General features: G+C 45.0%; 1 protein-coding gene across 1 annotated transcript; it reads left to right on the top strand.

Annotated features, from left to right (window-relative positions):
- The first annotated feature begins 5,484 nt into the window (after positions 1-5,484).
- Positions 5,485-21,405, top strand: TSLIG3A (tRNA splicing ligase complex subunit 3A). Its single transcript, XM_088524197.1, has 8 exons — positions 5,485-5,591; positions 8,216-8,364; positions 9,389-9,523; positions 13,142-13,326; positions 15,766-15,846; positions 16,761-16,877; positions 19,090-19,257; positions 19,531-21,405. The coding sequence occupies exons 1-8, from the start codon at positions 5,539-5,541 to the stop codon at positions 20,287-20,289; spliced, it is 1,647 nt and encodes a 548-aa protein (XP_088380323.1). The 5' UTR covers positions 5,485-5,538; the 3' UTR covers positions 20,290-21,405.
- The last annotated feature ends 1,579 nt before the right edge of the window (positions 21,406-22,984 follow it).

Here is a 22,984-nt window from a genome sequence, read left to right as displayed (position 1 = left end):
GAAAACAAAACAAACAAGCCCCTGGAATTTAGAGAATTTACAGCTTTTCAAAGTGTCCAACTTCTAACTTGCTCAATGTCTGCTTCTGTCTTAAGCACCAGCAGGTGCAAGCTCCTTAATGCAAAGGAAACAAAGCATAGTCTGGTGCAGACACTTCCCTGAGCCTGTTTGCAGACTTGGGTAAGTGCAGTAGTGGTAAAGCATGAGCTTTTCTGCTTGCTCATGCATTACTGCTGGTGTTGATGTCAAGCCTAACTTTACCTTCTTCCGCTCCTGAGCAAGTAATGAGATAAAGCGTGAGAGCATGAGAGTGGAGAACTGCTCCAGGGAGAGAAGGGGGAGCAGGGTAAGGAGAAGGGAGGGCAGAAACAAAAGCTGCAGAGCAGCAGAGATCCGGCCGCTCTGGAAAATAAGCTAAACATATATTCCTGCTGATAAGGCATTCAGGAATAAGGTGCAGCAGAGCTAATGAAAAAAAAAAAATCACCAAACTGCATTTTAGCCTGATTCTGCAAAACCACCTAGTGTCTGCACTAGGAAGGAAGTATTAACAGATGCAGAATTGGAAGCCGGTAGAGGAGAAGTTGCTGCAGCTCCATGTCCTCAGACTGAGCTGATCACAAGACCAGGCCTATCCCCAATGGCCACATACACAAGCATATGCAACACGCAGAGCCAGCCGTGCCGCTCAGCACGGCGCTCGTGCAGCGCCAGCAGCCTCACCCTGGTCCCTTACCTGCACGAGGGCTCCTTAGTGGGAAATGCAGACACTCACAGTATGGATCCCTCCCACGTCAGGCCTTAGGAACTCAGTCTGCCCAGTAGCTCACTGGGATCCTTGGTCTCTGTGAGTGCTGGAAGCTGGACAGATGAACGAGCCCTGGAGTCGTAGCCCACTTCCAGTTGCTGGTACTCAGCCCCGCTCACACGCACTCCCAGACAGATGTGCTGTGGATCCCCCAGTGTCCACATATACGGAGATATATGCTGTGCCCCCAGTGTGCTGGGCCCCATGTCTGCAGCAATGCTGGCACCAGGGCAGCAGCCCCTGAAGCCTACGGGCCCATAGAGGCTGCTGCTGCGCAGCCCCCTGCACATACCGACCACCAGAGGCTTCATCTGCCTCGCAGAAGGCCCCAGCATCCTCTCACCTCAAGCTGCCTCACGTGCAAGCAGCCAGGGTTTCACTTGACACTCTTCTCCCCGTAAGGCCTGGGCTGTACGTTCCTTTCAGTTTCTGGCCCAGACTTTGTGGCCGCTTTGGCGACTGGATCGCAGGCCAGGCTCGGTGCTTGCTAGTAATGGTGCACTGAGGGCTCCGGCCTGGCACCAGCTGCTGGGACTTGGATTTTTCACTCACTCCAGTCTCTCCAGGATACACGTGGTCCACCTGCTCCCGGTTCAGGCCCTCGGACCCTCACTCGCTCCCCTCTCTGCGGCTGTGGGCACCACCGATGGCTCAGGCCCTTGTGACCTGGACCTGACTGTTGGCACTTAACACCTCTGCACACACGCAGAGTCACGAGATAGCACTTGTGCTCACCCAAGAAAATCGTTAGAAATGGAGTTTAACGAGAAGACAAACTGTCACGATCTGTTAGGCAAGGGTCCTGACCTGTAACCTGTTTATACGTGACCGGCTGTTTTTATTTCCTTCTCTCTCTATAACCCCATGCTTGTTCCTCATAAAATCGTTTGATCCCTCCCTTCCCCTGAACATCCTGTAGGATTTCCACAGCCCCCAAGTGCTCTTTCTTGCACTGGATGGTAAATCCTACACCCGAGTAGGCAGTAAACCCCTTCCGGCTCCGTGTGATAAATGACCCAGAGCGCCTCTCCGGCCACCTTGCCACAGTGGCTTCCAGCCCTGGACTGCAGGGCTGCTCGCTGTGCTGTGACAGCGCTGGGACATCAAGGGGCTCCTCTCTCTGAGCAGCTACTGGGGTATGTGTGGGGACAAGCCTTTCATCGCGTAACCCAACAAAGCCTGGATCGAGATCCACCACCTCAGAAATCATCAGATGCTACAGAATCCTGGCAGGGCCAAGTCCCGCATCTCCAGTCAGAGCTCTCGTCATCCAAGACACCAAAACCAACCAGCCACAACAGGAAACCTGCAGGAGACCAGCTGTCTCTGTAAACAAATGACAGCGGGGTAAGATCAGGGGCATTTCACACCTCTCCGACCAAGTCTTCTCAGCTGCAGCACAGCCTCAGGCCATGCAGAGGCTGCCACCTCCCCTGCCCCGTGTGTCATATCCTTGGAGCAGCTGTGCAGCAGCCACTGCACCCGTGGCACAGCCCTTGGCACCGAGGGCAAGAGGGGGGCTCACAAGGGGACAGTCACAGTGGGAAGGGACAAGCGCAAGGCACGCTGAGCGCAGCCCTGCAGCCTGGGAGTCTCCTGAAGAGCCCAGGAGAGCCCCCCAGCCCTGCTGCCGACAGCTCTTGCGCGAGCGGGTGACCCGAGCCCGCGCGACGCTCTGAACTTCTGCAGAGCTTTGGATCTCGCTGCCTCACAGTGAACTGCTGGGACAAGATGCACAGCTGTCTGAGAAGCACTGCGTGCCTTGATACTGCAGAGCATGGGCGATCTTGGCGTGTTTCACACCAGCTCTCCAGACACGGGACACAAACACACGTGACAAACACTGCTGTCGAGATGGTTCAGCAAATCAGTTTATTCAACCTTTAGTCAAAGTCTTGCCATCAGTTCAGTAACAGCAGATACTGTAGGTTTTTTTGTTTTTGTTTTTAATGTGGTACTTGTATTATTCAGGCGCTTTAAATGAACAAAGGAAATATGACATTCTGAAAAAATCTCTAAGAACACATGTAATAGATGCTGATCTGAAGATATTCGCTTGCTGATTGTATTTTTTTTTCTCTCTTGGAATTGCAGGTACAAATAAACAGGTCATTACCTCTGGCTTGTTTCTATTATAGATTTAAATGGCCCTCCTAAGTCAATGGAAGTGTTTCTCTTGAGTTAGAAGGATTCAGTGCTTCAGTAGATGAAAGGTGATTAGTGCAAAACTGGTTTTAGTGTAACTAAAGTGGTTTGTTAAATAAACTTCTTGTAACATATTTGCAAAGTGTGCTTTCCAATTCTGTTTTCCCTAAAGAGTTTGGCAAAAACACCTTATACTGGTAGAGTCACTTCACAGGGAGCTTTGCTGATAGGACAGGAACATCACATCTTCGCAAGATGTAAAAATAGGGGCAGCTGAATTCACTGAACTATACAGTTAAGCTATTAAGACCACAACGTACTCAATGAGTAACATTGTTTGCACTGCTCTCAGACTGAGCCCTATCTAACTCCTTGGCCAGTCAGATCATAGCATAGCGATGCACACACAACCCAATATTGGGTTTCCAACACTGGCTCTAAGCAGATGGTTTGAGAAGAGTAAAAACAGGAAAAAGAGATGAAAAAAATACACTCACCTCTTTTCCCTAAGCATATATTTTCCCAGATATTTTCAACTCATGGGGCTCCTTGACCTAATGTAATTTTTCAGTTTAGTAACTGCAAGAGATTTCTTTTCCGCATACTTGTTCCAGAGACCAGCGCCAGATTCCTTGCCAAGCAGCAGTCACACCAGGATTAAAGAGCATTTGCCTTGTGAAAGACTGAGCGGAATGCTCAAGTTTCTGTATTCATCAATAAGGGGGTTTCTCCACAGTTTGGCTGAAGAGCAGGACAAAGGGAGGGGAGACTGAGTGGAGCCATGAGCTGAGCGGGACAAAAAGAGCCATCTGCAATGAGATGGGGGCCTTTACAAAGGAGGGAAATAGGGCAATTCCCCCACATTCTTCAGCAAGGGGGACAAAGGAGTTGGTGAGCTCAGGTGAGAACAGATGGCGGGAGGCCGGAGTTCAGTGTAGGCGGGCTGGGAAGGCTGTAACTTCTGAGTACCTTGGCCAAGGGGGAAAACGAGAGGGCGTCCCTCGGTCGGGAAATTAGGATAAAAGGGGGGCTGCGTCCCCCAGCAATTTGAGAGACCCCACAGGGATATGCCCGGTGGACTCTCCCTTTATTCGAATAAAGTTTTAGGACTCCTCTGTCTCCTTTTGGACATTCAGTTCTTGACAGCGAGATTTTCCGCACAAGACCAAAATCTTGGGAAATCCACTCTGGCTGCTCTTTATCAACCATGATACAACTAGAAGGAAAAAAGAACAGGAACGCGCACACTGTTCCTTTCATGTGTCTTTAGTCTTTGGCAGGTATTTTTCCACTGACTTAACGGGCTGACCTGCCTTTATCAGCAAGGCCACAGCGGAGCCCCCCGTTCGTGAAGCTTCACTTCCCGTTAGCCCTTAGGGGCACTGTGCTTCTTCCCGCCGCCCCTGCGGAGGCTGCAGGCCCTGCTGCGGCAGCAGCGCTCTGAACGTCTCGCGGGGCTCTGCGCGGTGCCCGACACGGCCCAGCCTCGGCAGCACAAGCTCCACACGGCGCCAAGGAGCTCCCCAGGGCAACGCTGAGCACGACGGCTGGAAAGCGCCGCCAAACCTGCACCCCTGCGCCCTGTAATTAACTACCTTAGTCATTAGTGGTTTTAATCACCTTACCACGACGCCCCATCCCATAATTAATTACAAACTCTACACCGTTACCCCTTTGCACGGCTTTCCCGCCAGAGGAAGCTGGCGACTGAGCAACCGAGGGAGCTGCACACTGCTCTGCAACTCCCTCATATAAATAAAACAAGATTCTCTTTTATTTATTTTATTTTATTTTATTTTATTTTATTTTATTTTATTTATTTTATTTATTTTTGGCTCCTAGGCCACCACCTCCGGGTTCCAACCTCGTCAGCCCGAGGCCGGACGCCCCGCCCCCACCCACCAGCCGCCTCGCACGGCGCAGGGGGCAGTGGCCCGGCCGCCGCGGGGCGTGCTGGGAGTTGCAGTCCTCGTGGCGCGCCCAGGCCTCACGTCGAGGAATTCTGACCCTTCTCGCGCGCCGTCGCCCGCTCCTTTTCCAGCCGCGTGCGCGCTGCGGCTCCCCCCAGCGCATTCCAAGGTGGGTGAGGCGGGGTCCTTCCCCTGGGGCTGCCCGCGGCGCCGCCTGAGCGCAAACATGGCCTCCTCGGCCTGCCTTTCGCCCCCCGCCCCCGTACACCCACGCGCCCGCCGGGGCGGCCTCGTGTCGCTCGGCCGCAGGCGGCGCGGCGGGGCGGGAGGGCGGCAGCCAGGGCCGCGCCGCGCAGGCAGCGCGCGGGGAGCCGGGTGGCGCCGGGGGCCTGCGCGCGGCCGCCCTCCCCCGCCCGGACATGCCAGCCGGGCAGTGGGCGGCGTAGCGGCGTGCGTGGAGCGCGCGCGGGGCCGGGGCGCGCGGCGTGCGTGGGGCGCGCGCGCGGGGCCGGGGCGCGCGGCTTGCGTGGGGCGGGGGCGCGCGCGGGGCCGGCCCCCCCTTCCCCCTCTTTGCGGCGGGTGGGGGCGGGGTGCAGCGGTGGCGCCTCCATGTTGGGGGGCGGCGGGGCGCTGAGTGCGGCCTCTCACGCAGGTTCCCCCGGGCCCCGGCGCGCGATGGAGCTGGAGCTGCTGGAGAGCGACGTGCTGGAGGCGCTGGAGGACCTGGGGTAGGTGCTGCCGTGGCCAGGGGGTGCCGGGGCCGCGCCGGGCGGGGTGGGGGGGGACGGGCCCTGGCCCTGGCCCTGGCCCTGGCCCGGAGCGAGGCCGTCGGTGGCGGCCGAGGCAGCGGGGCGAAACCTTCTCACGGAGGTGAGGGGAGGGCTTCAGTTTCCTGAACGACTGAACGATAGAAATAACAAATCCTGTGACACTCCCCTCCCTGCCCCCCTCCCCGTTTTTTTTTTTTTTTTTTTTTTTTTTTAAAAAAAAAAACGTAGCGGAGGAGCTTTGATTCTGTTACTCTGTCATGCAGTTAAGGCCCTATAAATACGAGAGTAAGGGGAGCGTGTCTTGGTGTGTCCGTGTATAAACTGCTGGGGGCTCAGTGACGATTTTTACTGCTGCTGGTCCTGTGCAAACAGCTGTATTTACTCCCACTGGCTGCGTTCCCATAAATCACTTTAGAGCATAATGACTTCAGCCATAAAGATGGTGTTTCCAAGCTAGGTTGGTGACGATAGCCCCAAAGGTTGACAAATGTGTCTGTTTTAGCAGATGTTTGTCTGAAATGTGAAAAGGTCTCCGTCATGATGCAAATACTGCAAACTGCTGCCTTTTTTTTTTCTTGCTTTATGTTCAAAAGGCTATTACTCACTTGAAGGAGCTGTGCTTTGCTTAGTAATCGTGGAACTGATTAGAAACTCTGGTTGTTGATTCTTGGTGTTTTCAAATACAGTGAACAAGGAAAACAGACTAAAATTAGTCATTTTTATTAACAAAGATGTTGGCAGCGTTGATTTTAAAGAAAATCTGGGAGGCCAAAGACAGGGCTTTGGCAGTAACAGTATCAACTCAGCAGACTGCTGTATGCAACTAAATGATTTTTGTTTGTTTCCTTATGTTTGCACAGGCTTTAGGGGTTGGAGTTTTTATGCTTAGACTGTAATTGCATTATCCTTTGAAATTCCACATAGTTTTCTAACTAAATACCAAAGACTTTATTTCTTTCTTTTTTTTTTTTTAATTTGTTGTTTAATGGTATTGCACATCATAGAGTTGTTTGTTGCTTTTGGTAAGAGAAGTGATCAAGCTGGCCTCTTCCCTTGTGAATCACTTCTCTTGAGCTACTGAAAAGCAAACAAATCAGATAAAATACTGCTGGAGGGGAGTGCAGCTCTAGAACAAGCACTGCTGGGGGGAGCCAGAAATGGAAACCTTTAAAGTGCTTCAGAAGGCAAAGGCTGACGAGGAACCTACAAGTTGAATTACTGAGTGAATTGTTGTGTAGTTAGATCATGGTCGAGATGTCATATCTAAGCAAAATTTTAGAGAACAGGCCTCTGACGTGACGCGCCTTAAATCCAGACCCTGCCAAGCAAAAGGCTTGTCGTCACTTCAGCTCTGTGCAGAGCTATAACTTGCTGCTTCTATTTTGAGTCCTGTGTGTTCCCAAGCAAGTGCAAGGCTGAGTCTGTGGGGTGGGACTTGGGCTCGCTCTGTGCAGCCTGTTGGAATCGTGTCCTGCCCAGTGTGACGATGCAGGCATCGAGTCAGAGCTTCTCATCAGCTGCGCGGAGCAGGTCAGCTCTGTATCACTAACCCAGCTCCCCTTCGGAGTCAAGAGTTATTGGAGACTGGTTTCTTCATTTTGGCTGAAGCTGTTGCAGTGAGGATAAGCCTTTTGTATGGGATGTTAAACCCAAGAGTAAAATGGGAAAGGTAATACCATAATTTGCCCTTTGAGAGATTTATTTGGAGTTGACGTGTATCCCCGGGTCACTATGACACGGTGGGCGATTTTAGCCTGGAAACTTGAAATAGCAATTCCAGATGATGGTGCTTACTCTTGGGGTGCAGTACGCTGAGGTGATATTGTGGATTTTGTACTCTGCTAAGCTCTAACTTTGTTCCTTTGCCTGCTTAATAAGGTTATTTCTCCCTACTCTCTCCCTCTTCTCCCCCACAATAAGGTGTCGGTACACAGATGTCCTGAAAACTAAATTTTCCAAAATCAGTCCTGTAGAATCATGCATTCTCATAATAGGCCTGAATTTGGTTTAGGATGTCTGTGTGAATAGCCAGCTCCTGTTTGTTTTTCTAATGCCAAATTAAGAAGGATGTTGTCTTCACCCTTTGAAAGAGGTGGTTGTTTTACTGATCATCTTTGTAACATTTGTATCTTCTTCGTTTGTTTTGCATGGTGACCCTTTAATACATGATAGCAAAAGGCAGGAAAAATACACTAGTCAAGCAGTAACTATTCAAAATATGGTAAAGCAGTGTTCAAGAGCGAGACTTTGGAACTGCAGTAGCTCTAAATAAATACGTAATAATGTCTTAATGAGAGGAAGAGAGAAGCTTCAGCTGTATGTAGTAGTATATTCCAGGATGAAGCATTTGATCTGTAATATTTTATGACAATCTCTTTGTCAGTAGGTTAATGTGCACATAAGGGCTGGATTTATTCTGACATTTTCAGTGTGCTTTTTTTCCTCATAGTTGAAGGCAGTTTAGATTTTAAGCATTCTAGGTGTGATGAGGATGTAGCTTTCTGTATGCAGTATAGTGAAATCTGCACAGCTCATCAGTCATATAAGAGTGCAATAAATTGTGCTTTTCTTTTACTTTTCAGTTACAAAGGTCCCCTGTTAGACGACGGAGCGCTAACCCAGGCGGTCTCTCGTGGAGCCAGTTCCCCTGAATTCACCAAACTCTGTGCTTGGTTGGTATCTGAGTTACGGCTTTTCTGTAAACTAGAGGAAAATGTGCAGGCAACTAACAGTAAGTATCCATAGCTGTAGCATAAATCTGCAGTTAATATGTGTTCTTGCATGCCATAAAGATTCAGGCTGGCAGAACTGTTAAATCTGTTGTGCCGAGCATGTTGTCTGCACACTGTCAGGTCTCGAATATTTTCCACCTTAGTGTTCACTTGCTTAAGAAGCACCCAGTCAAGGCTGAATTAACAATGAGAATCAAACAGTCTTTCTCCTGAATTAGCTTTTTCTTTTAACTGTTCAACCACAGAGTTTATTTAAAGTTCTCAGGTGGATTTTAGGAAACATTCTTTTTATTAGATCATGAGAATACTTTTTTTTTAATGATCTGCATGAAATCTTGTTGTAAGGAATATTTACCATTCAAAGAAATAGTGACTATTGTCTTTTTATTATTAGCTGCTTTATCTCTTTCTTTAAGAAATGCTCTGTGGGAAAGAGCTTAACAATGTCTGTTTTCTACTTTGATGGCGGAAGCAAGCCCTAAATTCTCAAAAATGTTATTTTCAGTCAACTGCTTGGGCCATTTTAGAGATTAAATTGTCAAATTGATTTGATAAATTCTGAATTTCTAGCATAGTAATGCTTAATGCATTGAGTTTAACTTTCTGTTTATTTAGTGCCCAACTTTCTGTTTATTTAGTTCCATTTCCCCTCAACATCTGTTTGGCCACTCGTCCTGAGTAATGGTTAGAGAAAGGAATTCAAAAACATCTTAAATAAACCCGATAATGGGAACAGTTAGATGACATAAATTTAATTCCTGTAGAATTAGTGATGTCTTGAATACTACTTTTTGTTGCAGAAGTTGCCAGTTGTTGGGGAAGGCCATCAAAGTGAAAAACAACATGGCCCCAAGCAGGTTGTGCTGTGTTTCTGAGAAAACCAAAGAATACATTTGGCTTTCATTAAAAGCTGAACCTTAATGTTAAATAGTAACTGGAGTGAAGAATTATTTACTGTTAAACAAAACAAAATCATTCTAAGCACAGCCAAACAGATGCACATTAGCACTTTTTTTTTTTAAGGTCCAAATGAAGCAGAAGAGTTTCAACTCGAAATGAGTGGCTTACTGGCTGAAATGAACTGTCCATATGCATCACTAACATCAGGAGATGTGACCAAACGCCTTCATAATCAAAAGAACTGTCTCTTGCTGCTCAGTAAGTGAAAAGGCTTCTTGAAAGCAAACTTGCTGTGGTGCAGAGTCGTGCTACTGTTTCTTGCACTCAATACTGCAGAATATAATATGAGGTGTTTCATATCACACTGTATAAAAAGTGGTTATGGGGAATTCTTAATAATTTTTGTTTTCTGTAACACAGTGTCAGAATATTATACTTTTGGGTCTCAAACTCACCAGTTGTTCTTTAGTCAGTATATGATGGAATATATTCTGAGAATTAACCTTTTCACTAGGAAAAAAGCCTGTCCTATTTCTTCTCAAAAGGAACTTCAAAGGGGAAATGATTCAAAGATTTCTAACATGATTTAGCCCCATACTTTATTCAAAGAGGTCATAAAAATGACCAGTAATATCAGGTGCATCATTGTTTTGAAACTCCAAGCATGGTTTTGTTTTACAAGGTAAAATTACAAGATTTATGGTTTCTTACACTCTAAAGTAACTGGAGTCATTAAAAAAAATAGAATGTGTTTTATTCCAACTCTCGTTCTTTTGATCACCTAATGAATACTTCCATTATTGCTTTCTGCACCTTAAAAAGACATGAGTAGTAGCATTTTCCATCCAGCAGCTCTGAATATTTTTATTTATTTTAGTCTATTTAGGAAATGTAAGGGTAGAAGAAATTATGCTTAATTTAGAGAAGTGTGCAATGTTGACTTATGTAAAAAAAAAAAAAAAAAAAAAAGTGTCAATTTAGAAATTGGAATGATTGTCTGATCTTGAAATCAGCATAAATTCATGTTTTATTTGCTTCCTCACCATGTAATGCTCAGTTGCTGCTGGTTCCCTAATTCTTCAAAGCAGAAGTGTGTATTTCTGCTCTCAACTGAGAGAGCGGAACTTAATCTGAATTTGATTTGATAGTGTGTTCTCTGGTATAGTGAGGTAATAATGATCACAAAGTATTTTCTAGCTCAAACAAAATAACAGGCTTTTGTGACAGTTTGTATGATATAAGTTTTATAAATATAAGGCTGTCTTTCAGAACTCAAATTCTGGTGTCCCCTGTGACAGGAATATTGTGTTTAGTGTCAAGTGTGGAATTGAAATTGATGCCAAACTCCTTAGTGTATAGCACTATAGCAATATCCGAAATTTTTGCGTAGCTTCCATTAATTGCATTAGCTGATTGGATATCCTGCCATAGGAGAGCCCTTGGAAAAACAGAGAATAACATTCTGTAAGTGAATGCCAGGATATTTTGTATTTTCTAAAACAGTGCAGATACTGCTACAACTTCCAGTTGACGTTGCTGGGAGAAGTAAAGCATCAAGTGAGCATAAATAGGTAGGACTGCCTTGGATCAGTAGACTCCAGTGTTAAGTACTGGCATCTGCAGAAAGGAAAAGTACAGTAAAGGAAAGTTTCAGACTGCTTCGGAAAAGGTTTGCAAAATAACAACTATCTGGAAAATGTTTGTCTGTTATGGTAGTAGACTTAAAATTTCAAGTGTTGGTCAGAGGAGAGCTGACGGGATTCTTGAAACAGGAGTTTCTGCTACTGGTTTCTTTTCAAGGAGATTGCAATATGATATAACTAATTGAAAGCTGAAGATGAGACAAGTCTGTATAAAACACGCAAACTTAACTACTGAAATAAGTTACAAAGTACATTTATGCCTCTTAAAAAAATTTTGTAAATTAAGTATGTTCTGTGGCATTAGTAGCAGACACCGGATGAAATTCTGGAGGTGGTTACAATGCTTTATTCAGGTCTTAATCTTTTGCTCTATCCTAGTTTTAGGTGCAATAAGGTTTCACCAAGGCTTTTGACACCATCCCTCACAACATCCTCCTGGGCAAGCTGCAGAAGTAAGGGATAGATGAGTGCACAGTGAGGTGGATTAGGAACTGGCTGGATGGCAGGGCCCAGAGAGTGGTGATCAGCGGTGCAGAGTCTAGTTGGAGGCCTGTAGCTAGCGGGGTCCCCCAGGGGTCAGTCCTTGGTCCAGTCCTGTTCAATTTATTCATCAATGACCTGGATGAAGGCACAGAGTGCTCCCTCAGCAAGTTTGCTGATGATACCAAACTGGGAGGAGTAGCCGATACCCCAGAGAGCTGCGCTGCCATCCAGAGGGACCTGGACAGACTGGACAACTGGGTGGTGAAAAACCTCATGCAATTCAACGAGGCCAACTGCAAGGTCCTGCACCTGGGGAGGAATAATCCCAGACACCAGTACAGGCTGGGGACCGACCTTCTGGAAAGCAGCTCTGTGGAGAAAGACCTGGGCGTCATGGTGGATGACAAGTTGACCATGAGGCAGCAGTGTGCCCTCGTGGCCAAGAAGGCCAATGGGATCCTGGGGTGCATTAACAAGAGCGTCTCCAGCAGGTTGAGGGAGGTGATCCTGCCCCTCTACTCAGCCCTGATGAGGCCACATCTGGAGTATTGTGTGCAGTTCTGGGCTCCACAGTACAAGAGGGATGTGGAGCTGCTGGAGAGAGTCCAGCGCAGGGCCACGAGGATGATCAGGGGCCTGGAACATCTGCCCTATGAGGAGAGGCTGAGGGAGCTGGGCCTGTTCAGCCTGGAGAAGAGAAGGCTGAGAGGGGATCTCATCAGTGTCTATAAGTACCTCCAGGAAGGCAGTGAGGAGGATGGTGCAGGCCTCTTTTCACTGGTGGCCACCGACAGAACTATAGGAAATGGCCACAAACTGAAGCACCAAAAGTTCCACAGGAACTTGAGGAAAATTTTTTTTAACAGTGAAGGTGACAGAGCACTGGAACAGGCTGCCCAGAGAGGTTGTGGAGTCTCCTTCTCTGGAGATCTTCAAAACCCGCTTGGACGCAGTCCTGTGCCACGTGCTCTAGGTGACCCTGCGTGTGCAGGGGGGTTGGACTAGATGACCTCTAGAGGTCCCTTCCAACCTTAAGCATTCTATGATTCTATGACTGGAACAGTGCCACATGCTGCTATATCATTCTGTGTACAGCCCTCCTCACAGGTATCTGTCAGAGAGGTGTTACGGTCACTCAGTATGAGTAAAATGAAGTGTGTTCTTAAACATGTTTATTTTTTCAGCTGAAACTTCAAGTAGTGAAAACTGTAAGCAATGGCTGTGCACTAAATCTGTATCAGTATAACCTACACCGTAATGCTGGAACTGTGGATATAGATCCCTAGGGAACTAGTAAAAGGGATTTATCCAGCATTTCAGTTTTCTTTGTTTCCTTGCTTCTTTCACCAGAACATCAAGGAGTCCTTGAGTGTCTAGCTTTAAAGTGCATGTGCCTCATCCTGCTTACTTTCACGTTCCTCGTCTCCTGTCTTTGCTGGGCAAAGCCTGAAGGAAAAGAGTTTGGCTCTGAACTCTGTAATGCCCATTGAAATCATGGGGTTATTATCCAGGTTTTAACTGGTCGTACTAAACTTTTCCCCTGACTGTTGTGTTTCTAGCTTTGGGCTCAATAATTACTGGAAACATGACTGGTCTTTGGATACCAAAATTATCAAAATTATATTCCTAACTCTTTCTAAAATATTCTGTTTGCACATTTGTTGGTTTTAAGCACTTGAATTCTCTCACTGGTTCTAAAATATTTAATTTTGTTGTATCTGATGCTGAAATCTGATTTTTCTTACCCCAGCATACCTCATCTCAGAACTGGAAGCTGCCAGAATGCTGTGTGTGAATGCCCCTCCTAAAAAAGCACAGGAAGGAGGTGGCAGTGAAGTCTTTCAGGAGCTAAAAGGCATATGTATTGCTTTAGGCATGTCCAAGCCTCCAGCCAACATAACGATGTTCCAGTTCTTCAGTGGAATTGAAAAAAAAGTAAGATCCAAAGGAGCAAAAGTAGAGTATTTGCAATACGACTGTTTTAATGAAAAATAGCTTTGCTGCCGGGGGTGAGATTTGCCTCTTGTGAAACTCCAGTGTTTGAAATGTGAAGGAGACTTAACAGGGTTCACTGAGTGTACTTGAGAGTCTGAATTTTGAAAATGATTTTAAAGGCTTTTTCCACGCCAAGGCATGAGGTCAGGGACTGCTGCTGTCATTGCCTTAAAGGGTGATGTATTCCTTACACTGCCCTAAGTTTTAATGTCATCACCTGTTGCAGGAGGCTGGGAAAATACTGGACTTAAGTCTCAGGAACAGCATTGAGGAGAAATGTATTCTAAGCAATACTTGCACTATAACAAGCTTTTTCTTTCTTTCTTTCTTTTTTTTTTTTTTTAAAAAGACTGCTTTAAAAATCTTTAGGTTAAAAGATGTTCTAAAAAATATAGTTTGTGCTTTTATATAAGACTTGTCAGTTCTTGAGGGTCCAGGTATTTTCATGTTTCTTTATGTGTATGCATTCTCCAGATTGTGTTGTGGGTTTTTGTTTTGTTTTGTATACTTGGTTTTATTTTCCCAAAGGTTTTTTTTTGTGTGTAGTTTTTATAAAACAAAAAAAAAAATTGAGTGGATTATACAGTGCACAGATCAAAGTGGGGGATTAAAGTGTTTGTGTTTAGTAACTGTAGGGTTTTTTTGGAGGGAAGAAGGAAGTAATGCTGCAGAAATAATCTTTGCAAACTATAAAGGAGAGATAGCTCTCCTTTAGCTCTCAAAAATGCTTTCAGAGAAGCTTTTTGACAACCTTTTAGTCACATTGTCTTTAACCAAATTTAAGTGACTGAAAATACCACTGTTTCTTTGCAAAATATCAATTTGAATGGGCCTATTTAGGAGGAGAAGCATGGCCTTCTAGTGGAATAGAAGCAGATTTTTTTTCTGATCTTGACATGGGCATAAAAACTAGCTACAGAAGAACTCTATGCTTCCATTTTCTACAAAATGGAGAAAATATTCATGAAAATAAAGTAAACAGTAGTGAGCTTTACTGTTGGAAGAGGCTCCATAAAAATACAGAAGATAAAATAGATTGGAATCTTTTTAGTGTGGGAATTCTGTTGTGCTATTCTTTAATTGACTTTCCTCTTATATATTCTTGCTTTAAAGACAAAGTTGCAATATTTTTAACATTAATTTAACCTTACAGATTTTGAGATCCCATTGATTTATATCCATAGGTTGTGTCATTGAAAAAATAAATTGTTGTTGCCTAATTAGCTATGTTAGAAATTTCTAACATGCAGAGTTTTTAGAAGTCGTGTATCTGTGATGCTTACAGTCCAAGCACTTCAGATATTGGTAGTATTTGAGAAAGATTTTTCTTTTTAATGAAATATGTTAGTCAGATGTTAAATAAAACACATCAGAAACAGCATTTAGCTAAATGTAAAATTTTTATACCTTACGCTTAGTTTTCACACTTGACTTGTAAGATATTATTAAAAAATCACCTTAAAGCTTCCTTTGTTTTAAAAGAGAATTTTTATATTACAATATTCTTTTGGTCTAACAGATGATAATCAAGCTACTATTTCCTTCTGTTGTATGTACTGGAGGTTGAAGTAGGATCTTTGTATAATTGACTCCTTTAATGATCCACAAAATTTATATTAAATATATATTTATATATACCCACACATACAAGTGCGCTTACTGATTTTTTTGAATGAACTGCTACCTCTGCTATTCCAAGAATATCCATTTTTAAAACTGAGGGTTGAATAAATTGACTGGGTTAAGCACTTTTTGGAAAATGATCACTGCATGAGCTAAATTAGTTATTAGAATGAAATGCTCCAAGTTGAAGGATGTGGGGAAGTGCTGTTCTGTAGCTAGAAATGATTTTGCTTTGATTCGAGTCCTAATCCATGCTATGCCATTACTTCCCAATGAAGCCATTAGTGATTCCATGATGGGAAAGATAACCAAGCAGTTGTGCCCAAACTCTTCAAATCCAAATGAAATTTAAATTCCCTTCCTGAAGACTTCTGTTTTTAATTGTAAAGAGGGGTCCTTTTATGGGCCTGTCATGTTTTAAGTAGTCTTAATATAGCCCTTTTGATAGGAGTTTTTTCTGAATTAGAAAGATGAAGTATAGTGGACTCTCTTTGTCCTCAAGGGAAGTTTTCCATAAGGTACATCTCCAATTTTAATTTTATATCTCACCTATAATTTTAAAATATTTTTAGCCAACCTTACTAGAAATATAAAAGTAGTTGCTTTGCAAAAGATAGGTGATTGATTCCCTTTCCCAAAGGGAACATGCTGATACTGGAGTCTGCTCTCTTATGCCATCCAGTCTTCTCCTGTAAATTTAACCTTTAAAAGCCAATTTTTAGACAATGCTTATATTTTATATGCATCTCCTAACAGCTGAAGGAAACCCTAGCAAAGGTCCCACCTAATCATGTTGGAAAACCGTTATTGAAGAAACAGCTGGGACCAGCTCACTGGGTAAGTAAGTGCAGGTGTTAGAGCCTGTTTTCCTTATTTGAGCAAATAAAATGTTAATCTTGATTGTGGGGAATATTACAAAATGATTTTTGTCTTATCCTTTTTTTAAAAGTGGAAAGACCATTTCTCCCAGTATTTCTACATATATGATGCAGTAAATGTTCAGTGACTTAGATAGGATCTTAGGTTTCCTTTGACAAACATTAGATTTCCATAAATTCATACACAGAGGCCGGAACAAGTTTTTCCAAAGTAAAGGAGAAAGTTAATTTTACAGTGGTGGCAGAGCTGCCCTGCTGCCCTGAGTCTTTATGCAGTGATTTAAGGCTTCTGCTCCTGCCCCTCACTATAATGGGATGTATGACCTAGCTACACTGAGATAGGGCAATATCCCCTCCTGTGCCGTCTTTCCAAAGAACTCGGATTCCTCCCATCACTTCCTCCTCTCTTCTTAAAAGTACTTGAGGTACTTTTACTGGTTTATCTCTTTGTCCTTAGCTTGCTTGCTTTTAGGAAAGCAAGGACTCTCAACTCCCTAGGACTTGGATGCGTGACCTTCTGTCTCCTTTAGCTTGTGCTTTCTGGTACTGCTTCACTTTTGCCTCTGCCTTGGTGAGTGTTGAGAAATGCATCTGCAGTGTGTGCAGCCTTTATATTCTTCACAGGCAATGGGCAGCTGTGCCTGCTAGAGACAGGACGAGGGTGGATGTAAAGATAAAACTCTTTGAAGCCTTCAGGAAAAGTGTTAGCAGGCGTATTGCTGGGGGCCCCGTTAACAAGGTGGATCACTTAAGTGTGGTCTTAGCCCTGCATAGTATCTGTGTGTCTGATCTTCTTCTACCCACACAACTTGCTGTCTTAAGTAGAAACATTTTACTGTAATCTATATTTATGTTTGCCAATTTTTGTTTCAGGAAAAAATCGAAGCAATTAATCAAGCCATAGTCAATGAATATGAAGTCCGAAGAAAACTATTAGTTAAACGTTTGGATGTAACGGTGCAGTCCTTTGGCTGGTCAGATAGAGCTAAGGTAAAAACAACTTTCTGTGAAGTGCTGTGCTGGCTTATGGCTGTGCCTTATGATAAGTGCCTCTGGAAACCTGCTTCATTTTCTATTCTATTCATTTCTATTAGTAAGAAATCAGAGGAGTTACCTGGGTTTTGGTTTGACTACATAAGATGATTACTAATTTGATTTTAAACTGATTTGTGGGGACTGAAAAACAGCGTGTAAAATGGGGAGATGAACTGTCTGTTACTATAGACTGAAACCAAAATCTACATTTAGTAGTCAGCAAATGATAAGAGGTTGCTAATCTAACCTTTAGCCTTCAGAGTGCCATAATGTGCATCTTTCAAGTGCTGTGTTTGTGTGATGGTAGGAAAACACCTTCCTGTTGACCATCCTTGATCTTACTTTGTGCTGTCCACAGTGCTCAGATTTCTTAACACAAAACTGTATGTGCAAGCACAGCTCTACAGACGCACATGAGAAAAGCTGCTTGGGCACTACGTGTTCCCTTACCTCATAGGCAGGGTAGTATTTCGTATGTGCTTCTTTTGTCCTTGAACCGTGCAAGGTGCTGTGACATGGTTTTGTTCTCTCTGAATATAAATTACATGATTATTCTGCTTTTTAAAATAATTACATGATTTCCCTAGTTACATTTTACAGCGAAAAGGGAATGAACATTTTAAACGTAGTATTAGGATATCTGGTAACCTGATACATAACATTAACTCCTAGGACTAAACCAGATCTTCCACAGTGCTAGTTAGATGCTGCTGGCAGTGTTTGAGGAATTTAGTCATGAACAGTGACACACGGATTTTTCAAGTGTTTTTCTTTAACTGATTAATTCAAAAAGCAAGTATATTTTAATAAAATGTCCCCCCCTCCCCTTTCTTAGATTATCAGCTAAAAAGTGATGGTGTCACTGATCTGCTGGTGTCTTTTCTCTTGAACATGGCATTCTTCAGATTTTTTTCTGTAAAAAATGATACAAGAACTGTCTGATTCTTAAAGTGTTTTAGTAGTGATTGGAAATAGGAAAATGTATTTAGACTTATGGTAAAAAAGGCTTGTGTGTCAAATGCAAAGGAAAAATATACTTCTTTTGTGGATACTGTTGCTTTTCATGTCTTTAGTTGGAGTCACCTAGTGAAGTACATGTTTTCCTTCATTCTGAATCTACTCTGCTTTGCCTCTAATATTGAGTATAAATTTTTTGGTTCTAAACATTTATCCCTGGATCATATTGGAAGTGCATACTCTCAGCTCTTAACAGTTCCAGCTTTCTGCCTGGAGGTGAAAAATGGGGTTCTAAGATTTTAAATTTGCTCCAGAGTTTTTGCAGTGTCAAGACACTTCTTGGCAAACCTAGTTTGCCTGTTCTCAGTGTTCCCACTTTTGCCCTCTAGCTGTGCCCACAAGCCTGCTGCCTTTCTGTATGTCCTAGTCTTTTTTGCCTAACTGCATGCCATGTTCTACTTTGACTAAAATAACCTATAACTTGTATTAGCTCAGGGCTGGTAGTCCTGGTTTCTGCTGGTTGGACAGCTGCTATCTTCCTGCTGAGGAGTTTGGAAAAGCAAGTATGGTAAATGCCAAGAGGCATCAGAGGAGGAGAGATTGCTTGCCAGGCAAAGTTGCCTTGTGGGCGAAGAGGATCTCATTTCTAGCTTTGGCTTTGAAGGATAGACAGGGACAGAATTAGAATAAGTACTTGAGAGCCTTGGTTCTACCTGTGCCCCTGGATGGTTTGCCTATGTGACAAAGCTGCCGAAGCAAAGAGCGTGAGAGTAACTGTGTGTTTTCTGCTGCTACAGAGCTGATGGTGATGCCAATGTACCTGAAATGAGTATGGCTCCATGATTGATTTGTGTGTGCACAGAGGCCTGCCAGAGCTTGTATACAAACATGTGTGTTTTCCTGTCTTTCAGATATTAGTGGTAGTTCATGTAGTTATGCGACAAACTCACATTCTGTGTTACCCTGCGAAATAATAGTCCATGTGTAGTTTGTTAATCTTGAAACTGTCAGAAGATTGATGTCAGTTCAGTCTGAATAGCCTTTCCTATCTTAAGAAATTAGTGTGGCTAATGCTAGCCTTGCTACAGTGATTCTCATCATTCTCATCATTCTTTTTTTGTTCTGTTTGGAGTGATGCCTGGTTCTTCCACATCCCGTTGCTTTTCTGTTATTCTAGGTAACTGGATTATGTTTTTCTTTTTGCCAACAGAGTCAAACGGAGAAACTGGCTAAAGTCTACCAGCCAAAACGTGCCCTCTTATCTACTAAGTGCACTATTTCCATTGCAAATCTCCTGGCAGCTCGGCAGGATCTGTCAAAGATTATGAGAACAAGCAGTGGGTCCATCCGAGAGAAGACTGCCTGTGCCATTAATAAGGTAACTTTGGTGAAAGATAATTAAAATTTCTTGTTCTATTGTGAATATTTAAGTAATTTACTTTAAACTTTTAAAACACATTTTCCATGGAGAACAATAGCGTTTTGAGTGAAATAGTGAATAATACTTTAAAAAATGCAGATTTAAAGGAATAATAGGCCCTCAAAAATGCATGCATTGGACCTGAAGCTCGGTAGCTGTGTACTAAAGTCTGTGTTTGTGCTTTTCTGCCTCTCTAGTGCTGTTTGTATAAGGGCTGTTCTCCCTTTGCAGGTGCTAATGGGCAGAGTGCCTGACAGAGGAGGAAGGCCCAATGAGATAGAACCTCCACCTCCTGAGATGCCACCGTGGCAGAAGAGACCGGAGGCTGGTCCACAACAAGGTGGCGGTGGCAGGGGAGGAAGAGGAGGCTACGAATCCTCGTATGGCGGGCGAGGGGGTTACGACCACGGCGGTCACGACCGAGGAGGGAGAGGAGGCTACGACTCGTATGGAGGACGAGGAGGTCACGACCAAGGAAGCCACGATCGAGGCGGGCGAGGAGGACGCGGCGGTTACGATCACGGGGGCAGGGGAAGAGGAAACAAGCTCCAAGGAGGCTGGACAGATGGTGGAGGTGGTGGCTACCAGGATGGTGGCTACAGGGAGAGCAACTACAGAGATGCAGGTTTCCAAGCAGGTGGCTACCACGGTGGTGGTGGTGGTGGTGGTGGAGGCGGCGGTGGCTACCAGGGAGGAGGCTATGGTGGCTACCAGTCTTCGTACACGGGAGGCGGCTACCAAGGGGGTGGTGGCTACCAGCAGGACAACAGATACCAAGATGGAGGGTCCCACGGCGACCGAGGGGGCGGGCGCGGGGGCGGGAGAGGCGGCCGTGGGGGCCGCGGGGGCCGTGGAGGCCAAGGAGGCGGCTGGGGAGGCCGAGGCGGGCAGAGCTACAACCAAGGGGGACAGTTTGAGCAGCACTTCCAGCATGGGGGTTACCAATATAATCAGTCTGGCTTCGGACAAGGAAGACACTTCACAAGCTGAGGCTGCTTAAAAATGTTGCTTCAGCAGAGCTCAAATAATAGAAACCTGTTTTCAGAGGCTGGCTTAATGCTTCGTGAATCAGTACGGGTTTGTATGTGGCAGGCAGGATCTGTTTGGGTGGGATGTTTTGCTTTGAGCAGGCATACAGAAACCTGCAGTTTCTTCTTTTTATTATCTGACTGAATTAAATGCATCATCCTCCTCCCGCACACTTCACCTAAACATAAGCTAATAGCCCTGCTTTTTAGATGTTGGACTGATTTTCCTGTGCTCAGAACGCTCCTGTTCTGAAACTACCTGCTGTGCTTGCCTTCCCCCTTAGTTAGGGAAATAACAAGATCCGTCTGGTCAAATTTAAATACTGTAATAGACAGCGGAATTTCTGCATTCTCCCCCCTAAACACTATTCGGTTATATTCTGAAAGCACTTCTGAATATTGCTTTGGGCTTGCTGGCCTGTCATTTTAGTCAAGAAAATGTAACACACACGTGCACAGTGAATTCCCTCTAGCAAACAGGTTTGCTGCCTATTATATGAGCTCTACTGTAGACACCATGTTCAGTAGCCTTATCTTCCACTAGACAAAATTCTACCACCTGCTCAACTCTGGAGACCGACCGCTGCCAAAACCTGCAAAGATCACTTAAAACTAAGCTAAATTGTGAACTGATAGTGTATGTAGGCCTGTAGTTAGCCTGTAGCAATTCAAACTGACCTGCATCCATCCAAAACAAGTTGCTCCTCCTCCAAACCTAATTTTTACTTGAAGTCAGCTAGAAGAAATGACAAACTGAAACTTATTTTATTTGCAAGTTAATACCACTGGCTCAGCAAATCCAGGGCAATTTGTTTTGGGGGTTGTCTTTTTTTAAAAAAATGCACTACGGCCTGGGAAGATTAATTCCTGCCTGGAGGAAGCCCTTTTATTATTGCTGCAGAAAACAAAGCCTGGCTGAGTTTGATGTTCTAATGTTTTTGGGGTTTTTTCTTTACTGAAAGCCACGTAATGCTTCTTGCTGGGTTTTTGTGTACATAAACATTGTCAAGCTGTGAAAGAAAATGGCTGAAGGTGTGCTGTTGTATAAAAGGTGAGCAATAAAAGTATCTGTATGTTCCCTTTGCCTTGGCTTCTCTTCCTTCTTGAAAAGCAGTAGAAGCTGGGAACCTGTAGGGGTTTCCAGCCACTTAATCTACCTTAGTTTTAAAATATTTTATAAGCTGTAATTATTGCAGATGGGCTGTGAGTTCTTCCCTTCTAGAAGCTGTCAGAACAGGTCTGGAAGATACATTTTGATTTATTAGGAGCTGTTTGGACTTCATACTGGTGTATGTGGGTGTGTGACCGCTTCTGCAGGAGCTCGGACTGGACTAGGGCGTCTTTGTCAAGAGAGATGGGGCTGCACAGCCTCCTTGAGAGACACCGGAGGCTGGTCATGGACCTGCTTCTGCAGGACATGGACAGCAGGTCTGCTGTGTGGTAGTTGTTCCGTGGTACAGGGAACTGCTCAAAATTAAGCTGGTTGAGTGGAGCATCTCGGGAAAGGTGGTGGCAGGGAATGGGCCAGAGGAGATGGAACGGCCTAGGCTTGGCCTGTGGAGTAAGCTGCTTATAGCAGGCTTGCTGTAAGCTTGAAATGTTTCAATTTTGAAAAAACGAAATGGGAGCTTTTTTTGCTTAGAGCATTTCTCACGGTTGAGGCAAGAAAGGGCCAACAGACAAATGGGAAGATACTTTGTGTGGCCGCCTTGGTTAGCGGTTCCGAGGGGGCTGGTGTGGAAAGCTCTGCTTCCCGGGCCCGGCTCTCCTGGCTCTCTGTGAGCCGCAGGGGCCGCGCGCGGGCTGGGACCGTGGGCCATGCCCCGCGTTGGGCCGTGGCTCTCGGTGTGTGTCCGGCCATCACTTCTTTTTCCCCAAGGCTTCCCTACTGCTTGCTCCTCGGTGACATTCCTGATTCTCTCGTGTTTCCCATCAAGCCAAAGGCAGGAGCGCATGGGAGGAACTGCCCTTGGTCTCCTCAACTCTCCTCCTCTGCTCTGGGTCAGCACCACAGTCTCCGTGGGCTCTCCGTGTTCAGTTCTCCCCTGGGCTGTGTGAACACAGGGGCTTTAGGGGCCTCTCCTGGTGCAGTTTGAGCCTCTGGAAAGTGGAGGTGTCTGGTGCTGCGCTCGGAGCCGCTGCGGAGGCCGAGCTGGCCGCAGACCTTGCTGCTCGGCACCTCCTGGCCGCCGAGTGTGGATGGATGTGGGCAGGAGTCATTCCCGGGCTCACGGAAAGAGCCTGAGCGTCTGGAGAAGCTGCGTCACGCCGTTCTTGTTGGGATTCAAGCTAAGCATGTAAATATAATGGATCAATGTCGCTGAGAATTTATCTTTTATTTTGTAACACGATCAAATTGGAAAATCTTTGGTTAATTTCTTCTGGCCACTAGGTGCTGCTGGTGATTCACCGACTGGAAGCGAAGGTAACGCGTATGAGGTGCCTGTGAAGCCAAGTCAAATTATGAACTTTCATCTGGAAAAGGATGTCCTTGCTTCACAAAAGATGGATGGTTTCTAGTGTTAGGCAGTGAGATGCTCCAGAGAAGACATCCCTCCTTACGAGGGAGTAACGTGCTGAGCATTTGCAGGTGACTGGTTTGAGTTGTTTTGTAAAAATAACTAGATTTTTTTTTTAATTAAAAGATTTTTTTTTTT

Source organism: Tinamus guttatus, unplaced genomic scaffold, assembly GCF_059628265.1.
Source record: "Tinamus guttatus ecotype Peru unplaced genomic scaffold, ASM5962826v1 Tinamus_guttatus_pri_ptg000208l, whole genome shotgun sequence".
Classification (NCBI taxonomy): Eukaryota; Metazoa; Chordata; class Aves; order Tinamiformes; family Tinamidae; genus Tinamus; species Tinamus guttatus.
Note: the sequence above shows the minus strand (reverse complement) of the source record. Positions and strands in the feature narration are given on the sequence as shown.

Excerpts from the sequence above, each read along its gene's own strand:
- TSLIG3A (XM_088524197.1), top strand. The coding sequence starts at position 5,539 with ATGGAGCTGGAGCTGCTGGAGAGCGACGTGCTGGAGGCGCTGGAGGAC. Across the intron at positions 5,592-8,215 it reads GAGGCGCTGGAGGACCTGGG|TTACAAAGGTCCCCTGTTAG; the intron begins GTAGGTGCTGCC and ends TTTACTTTTCAG. Across the intron at positions 9,524-13,141 it reads GAACTGTCTCTTGCTGCTCA|CATACCTCATCTCAGAACTG; the intron begins GTAAGTGAAAAG and ends TTCTTACCCCAG.